Source organism: Morone saxatilis, unplaced genomic scaffold (assembly GCF_004916995.1).
Source record: "Morone saxatilis isolate NCDOM2014 unplaced genomic scaffold, NCSU_SB_2.0 Contig2, whole genome shotgun sequence".
Classification (NCBI taxonomy): domain Eukaryota; kingdom Metazoa; phylum Chordata; class Actinopteri; family Moronidae; genus Morone; species Morone saxatilis.
The window spans coordinates 11,589,344-11,596,434 of NW_023339762.1; the positions used below are offsets into that span (position 1 = coordinate 11,589,344).

The 7,091-nt window shown below is 38.9% G+C and overlaps 1 protein-coding gene across 1 annotated transcript in view; it reads right to left on the reverse strand.

The window, feature by feature from the left end:
• The window catches only part of irak4 (interleukin-1 receptor-associated kinase 4), an 8,480-nt gene extending 2,758 nt beyond the window's left edge, over positions 1–5,722 (reverse strand). Inside the window, exons 1-7 of the mRNA XM_035665796.1 lie at positions 5,367–5,722; positions 5,080–5,225; positions 3,817–3,987; positions 2,730–2,890; positions 2,583–2,647; positions 1,378–1,492; positions 1,189–1,298 (exon numbers count right to left, since the gene is read on the reverse strand). Coding sequence (XP_035521689.1) covers positions 1,189–1,298; positions 1,378–1,492; positions 2,583–2,647; positions 2,730–2,890; positions 3,817–3,987; positions 5,080–5,225; positions 5,367–5,527 — 929 coding nt within the window. The 5' untranslated portion in view covers positions 5,528–5,722. The remainder of the gene's footprint in view (positions 1–1,188; positions 1,299–1,377; positions 1,493–2,582; positions 2,648–2,729; positions 2,891–3,816; positions 3,988–5,079; positions 5,226–5,366) is intronic.
• Between the last annotated feature and the right edge of the window lie 1,369 nt (positions 5,723–7,091).

Here is a 7,091-nt window from a genome sequence, read left to right on the forward strand (position 1 = left end):
AGAGAGCATCCCCATGGCCTGGCGGGTCTGAGACTCGTCTTCCTGCAGGGTGTGGCCACTTAGATGGGCTACAACCTTGGTCCATCCCTGACTTACTAGGCGTCTATATAGAGGGATCAGCTCTCTTTGTGTGCTGTCTGCTTGGGTCGACTTTCAACTGCATACACACACAACACCCACACACAGGTCGGCTCTGCTGTCAGCACACACCACACACTACACATCACACACACACAACACACCACACATACACACCACTCCTCTCACACTCACTACACTACTGACAATACTTATGTACATATATCTTGTATACTTTGTTGAGTGTGAATATTGTTTCATTAAATTTATTTTTGCCTTAAACACTTAAATTGTCTGCGTGGTCTCCCTTCTTTGTCATGAACTGTGAGCAGGTTCATGACAACAGTTAACTTAGGAAATGGGGAGGGGGGGGGCAGCTAGGCTCTGTAGTTCACTAATTAACTAATTACTCACTAATTATATCATATTTGTTTCATCTGTCCAAAAGCAGAGCTGTAAAAGTGAAAAACGAACAATGCCAAACCTGTTTCTAGTCTTTACGCTTAGCTAAGCTAACTAGCTACTGGCTGCAGCTTCATGTTTTAACATATCTGAGAGGTGGTTTGAGGTGGCAATCAGATTTAAATCCATCTTGGTTGCTTGGATACATTTACACTTTTTTTGTAAATTTAGATAGCTATCTCATCCACCAAACATGCAGTAAGTGACGAGGTGTCAATGGGGTCTAAGAGTAGTATAGAGAGTGAATACGTATATTTCACAAAATGTTGAACTATTCCTTTAAGAAAAGATCATTTAAAGAGCATTGTTAATGCTTAAAGATCTCACTTTGGCTACATTCACACAGCAAGCCTTAGCGTGCAACCACTGATGATGGTTTTTTTTTGGTTTGGCTGTTCACATTACTTATTAAATGTGACCCATATCAGATTCCAGTGTGCACAGGTCTTGGTCATAAAGTGACATGAACATGATACGACACATAGGTCAGATTGCAAAATTCAGACCTGTGAATTGAAAAGATCAGATTCCATGTGATTTGTGCCGTTAACACCTTTCATGAAAAAATCTGATCCGAGTCACATTTGATAAAATACAAATCACATTTGGGCCACTTTAGCCTGCAGTCTGAACACGGAGTAAGTGTACCTTTTAACATCTCTGTGGACATGATGGTTGCTGTGCAGATATTCCAAACCGCTCGCTGTCCCTTCAGCTATCAAGCATCTCTGTTGCCAGGACAGTGAAGGACTTCCATCCTAAAAGGAGAAAAAGCCTACAATTCAACTATTTGTGTAAATGCACAACTACTACTACTGTACTGTCGATGGTGCTTACCAAGCAAGCTAGTCGGTCTAGCAGAGAACCATTGGCCATTAGGGCATACACCAAACATGGGTGCTGTCCATCACACGAAAATCCAACCATGTCGACCAAATTCTCATGTTTCAACCTGTGGAACAAACACACTCATCAAACTAGACCTTTATTTTTCAAACCATCTAGATCATTATTTTAACCTATGTTGGGCTTAAAGAAACTGTTCCGACATTCGGGAAAACACGCTTATTCCCTTCCTTGCTGAGAAGATACCACTCTCATATCTGTATGCCAGTGATGCTATAGTCAGGTGATTAGATTAGCTTAGCTTAGCATTAAAGACAGGAAACAGCTAGCCTGCTCCGCTTAAAGGTAACAAAATCTGCCCACCAGCATTTCTAAAGCTCTCAGTTTTCACATTATACCATAGTTGTGTAAGTCACATAAAAAACAAGCTTTAGCAGTGCTGATAGGCGGGATTTGTTGTCCCTGTAGTTTTGCTTAATTTATGCTATAAGTGAGATGGGATGAGGTTAAATGCTATAACCTATTTCACAAAATCAGCTAAGTGACTTAGTAATGTCAGTGCACTGCAATATCTATGTAAAGGTTGCTTTCATTTGCCGCCACAGGCCACTGGTCATAGCAGACCAATTAAAGCCAAAGATGTACTTGCTTTTTAACCACTTTACGTTCCAGTGCTCAAAATAGACACAGGATATGTGAGGCAGCCATCATGCGCACATACACATGTAGTTAAAAGCAAGTGCATGTCTGGCCTAAGGCTGCATTTGTTTTGCTTATGAATTCAACTCTTTATATGTAACAGACAAATAAGCGTGTTTTTCAAAAGCTCGAAACTAATCCTTGAATACATCGTCTGCGTCAATCACAGTTTGTTTTCAATGTACAGTTTCAGATGCTGCTGATTGTTTCTTGCACTGTCATTGTTAAAAAAAATCATTTATTTTAAAATTGATAATGAAAATAACTGGATAGTATCTGTTAAATCTGAAGGTATTTGTTGGTGCTCAGCTTACGACAGAGCAGGCTGCTTTTCCAAAAGCTCTGTTAATGCTTACACTCTTTGAAGTTCCATTAGTTTGATTAAGACGTCTGCTTCTTCTGCCTAGCTAATAAAATGTAATGGCTATGTGCTGTCTGTAAGTCACTCAAAAGCAAAGTGATTAATAACAAGGATAGAGACAATAGATGAAACGTACACTCTCAGAGCTTGGATCTCTTGGTTGAACTGAACTTGCAGCTCGTCCAGGGAGACGTCCTCCATCTAAATGAGATGACATTTTTGTCTGATGTGATTTACAAGATTTACAGAAGTCAGAGATTGGACTGAAAATATTTTCACTTACTGGATTGAGCTTTTTCACCGCAACAGGTTTGTCATTCAGGAGGCCTTTGTATACAGTGCCAAAGCCTCCCTCTCCCAGTCTGCTGCCGCCATCGGATACGGGGCGGTCATCGAAGTTGCCTGTAATCTTCATCAGGTCATTGTACAAGAAACTAGAAAAACCTAATACGGGACACACAGAAATCTGTCATATTAACTTTTATGTTTAAGGCCTCATTGATGCTACCTGCTGGTCAATTTTGTAAAATCAGTTGTAGCAGAAGTAGCATCATTTTCATTTTGGCTTCTGTTGAAATCAAGCCAAGATGCCAGGAAGAAAGAAAATAACTAAACAATTACTGTATAGTGGTGGAATATAACTAAGCACATTTACATTTATGAGTAATTATGAGTATTTATAGCTTATTCTACTATATACTGTAAGTCTACTTCACTATATTTCAGATATATATATTATGCTATTTTTTTTATATTTAACAGCTTCAGTTATAGGTAATATGATCCATTGTTACAGAATAAACTACCCAATAATATTTTCAGTATTCAAAATCAGCTTTACCTCCACCAGCAACATCAAATTGCTTGTGTGGGACGATTTATTTAGCTTTTGATACTTTTACTCTACAAGGAAATAATGCTACTTTTTAGTATAAGATCTGTAGATCTTCCATCACTGTAGGTTATGTTGAACAAATAGAAAGATTCAGAAAAATGGTGTGGTCAATTTGCTGTAATTACACACAACTTTTATTTGTAATGCAGTAGTTCAGTAAAACAACAGCATGCTTTATGACTTTCACCACTTCTCATTTAGAAATTTATATCAACCCAAATGTTTTTCAATTTCCCTACACAAAGGGGAGGTGATTCACCTAAAGTCGAAATAAAGGGTTAGCAAAACTGAAGTTGAGGGTTTCAACTGACAATAAACAAATAATGTTGTTTAATACGCTTCCTCTCATGAACAGATCACCATAGAGGACTATATGCATAAAAGTAGCATTGACACTAGCCTCTCTACAGGTGACTCAACAGCTCTTTACATACATCATAAAACTCGATTTGAAGAAGAAGAAAAGTGCAACCACCTGTGTGGCCGGGTTCACTGCTCTCCAGTAGAATCTGTGGCTGCAGAATGGACCTGAGAGGTTGTGGCTGTGTCTCCGTCTCCGTCTCCTCCAGTAGTGTTGTTGGAGCGGCACTGGATGCTTCTACTGCTGGACAGGCCTGCTGTGACACTGCTGGGATGGCGTCTTCCACTGTGTGTGGACAAGAGAAAAGACATTAAAATAAGCTATCTTGTTGATATGGAGCATGGTTTTAATTTCATTCAAATACTTGTGATTACATTTTGTGGAAGATTTTGAAATAATAAAGATTTTCTGAGATGGACATTTGTGCATTATCAGATTATCTAGACAGCGCTGTAGACAATCTATAAAGCATTTGTGTTGTACATTTCTGTGTATACGTAAAGTTACTAATAGCATTTACTTTTTTCTGTTAAGAAAGATTTTTCTTTTGATCATGAATGTCAACTGCTGCAAGTCTTTATTCCTATGGTCTATCATTCTATGTCACCATGTAATCCCATATGAAACAGACCATTTCACTGTATGACACACACACAAAGAAATGATTCATTCAGTTTGTTTTCTAATGTTTGCTGGTGTTCAGTATCTCAATGAATGATCTTTACAAATACCTTTGTTACTGTGTGATCCTTGCTATTGCAATTTTGCATCTAATTTCCCAGGGATCACCCATATTATGCATGGTAGTGTTTGAGTCTACCAGCCCGGACTGCCTTTTGTATGAGATTAATGTATTTTTGTTCTTAGCCCCTGACAAATGAGTTTGAGTGAGTTTCTGAACATGTTGAACAGATACTAAGTATCAAACTGTTTTACCAAAATGAAAAAAAAAATGCATATTGGAAAACTGTTTTGATGAGGGTGATGCAGGTGTTAGGGGTGAGTTTTAAGAATTTGAATTGGTAGACAGGGTTGTAGGCAGGAGAGCAATGTATGGTGAAAACATCATATTGTGATTATTTCTTACAGATATTGCGATATGATTCATGTGGGAATCATCATTTTAGCATCACAAACTTAATTTTTACTAAAAATCATAAGTGAAATGTGACATTTTGGGGGGACTGTACCAAACAAAACATATTTTCGTCAATCCTGAAGAACCAAGATTTTCAGAACCAGAAGCACATCTCTTGCAGCTCTACAGTACTTATTAAGCTTCAAGCGTTTTTACCTTCATCAAAACATGGCTTCTCATATTTCGATTAATGGTGCAGATGTAGTCTCGGATTATCATATTGCTTAAAAATCTCGTACCAGGCAGCAGAACACTAGCAGCAGCCAGTAACTTGTGACTCTTCAAAATGTCCACAAGTTCCCCCACTGTACTGTTGGTGGTCCCCCAGTCAACCAGCAGCTCCACTGTGGGACTTCTCCCCTCTTTAACAAGACCTTCAAACCTCCTGAAGAAGAAACAGATACACAGACAGATAAAGAAATAAAGAAATAAAGAAATAAATAAACAGAAATATTCCAGCTTCACTTTGAGAGAATAAAAAAGTAAATACAGCTTGTCTACCATGTCACCAGCTCCAATCACCTACCTCACATGATGCTGAGTGTACCTAAAGTCCCCACTCGGCTTCCGTATCGATACAATAACATCTTTCCACCTGTCTTGAGGGTCCAGAAAATCGGACAGCTTGCGACGTACACTATAACTCAGGTTACGAATATAAGTAGCGGAAGTTACTGAGTTATTCATTCTAGCAGAAAAGACCAAATTCAAGCTTTTATCTGACAGCTATACTGACATTTTGTACAACTTACAGCGCCGTTGTGGGTATGTATTATCCTGCCATAAAAGCAGAACATTAGCAAACCGAAACTTACTCACAGTTGATGAGGGAAAAAATGGTTTTGGTCTTTCCGATATTGAGCAACTTCCCCAAACGTAACACAGCAGGCATGGCCTATCCCCTTTAAGTCTCCACCTTCAAAGCGGAAATACAAGCAGTGGCGGAATAAAAGGTCAGGCAGCCATTGACAGTGTATATATGTATATGCATATATGACTGTGTAATTATAAAGCATTTATATATACAATGTGTGTGTGTGTGTGTTTGTAGTTACAGACAGAAGCAGGCAGAGGAGAGCTCCCGTGCTTCCCTACATGCTTGTAGTATGACAGTGCCCTCTAGTGGACAATAAAGAGCATTCACTGTTTTGTTATAGTTATAAATTATAATGACAGATTATTTCTTCTTTGAAAAAATTGAACCATGGCCACCATACCTGAATTTGTGCTTGTACCTGTGATTATTTGTATTTTCTAATTAAACATACATGCAGTGATAGTGGTAGGAGTATCCATCTATCTAAGTAGAAGCACAATCCCATTGAAATAAAAGGCTACTCCACTACAAGAGAAAGCCCTGCATTGTAAGTAAAAGTATTGGCAACAAAATGTACTTAAAAAGCTGACTTACTGCAACGCTACTCCACTACAAATAATGGGCAGTAGACTACCTAATCTGTTTTTACCCCCCATGGATGTGGATTTATAAATGGTATTGCTGGCTGACTAGAAGCAGGTAAAAACTTGACAACACTGTATATTTACTCACTGAGCAGATCAGCAGGTTCAGCTAAAGCCACTGGCCATGCTGGCAAAATACACAAAATACACCAAAAGAGAAAAAAAGCTCTCAGACTTATTCTCTTCTTTCAAACCTTCAAGCGGCATGAAACAAACAACCTCATCAAACCCAACCTGCGTCAGAACACCACTGGCAAATCTGCAAACAAATGACCGCTTTTTCTCTAAAGTGCTCCAGATGACCTTTCTTTGTATTGTAACTAAGCAACTAACTTGATCTTGTTATGGTGTTGGTTAGTTGCGTATTTTTACAACTGTTGGTTTTTGTTGATTTGTGAATCAGTTTCCATAATTGACTGGAGGCCGCCAGGCTGTCTGCTGGATGGGGTTGGGGTGATTGAGTGGGTTGGGGTTTGTTGGTTGGTGGTGTGTGGTTGTGGTGGGTTTGTTGGTTCCCGTGGGGTGATGAGTGTGTGTGTGTGTGTGTGTGTGTGTGTGTGTGTGTGTGTGTGTCCTTGTGAAGAATATTATACTTTAGAACTACGCATGCCAACATTTTTTATTTAAGTAAAATCACAACTGAAATCACACACTAAAAACAAACAGACACAATTACAGTCACACTAGGGGCTCTGTGAGAATGTAATTAAGCACCGCTAGAGCTAAATAGTGTTGTTTAGATGCTAACATGCTCATGACAGTGGAGTGACAATGCTAACGTGATGATGTT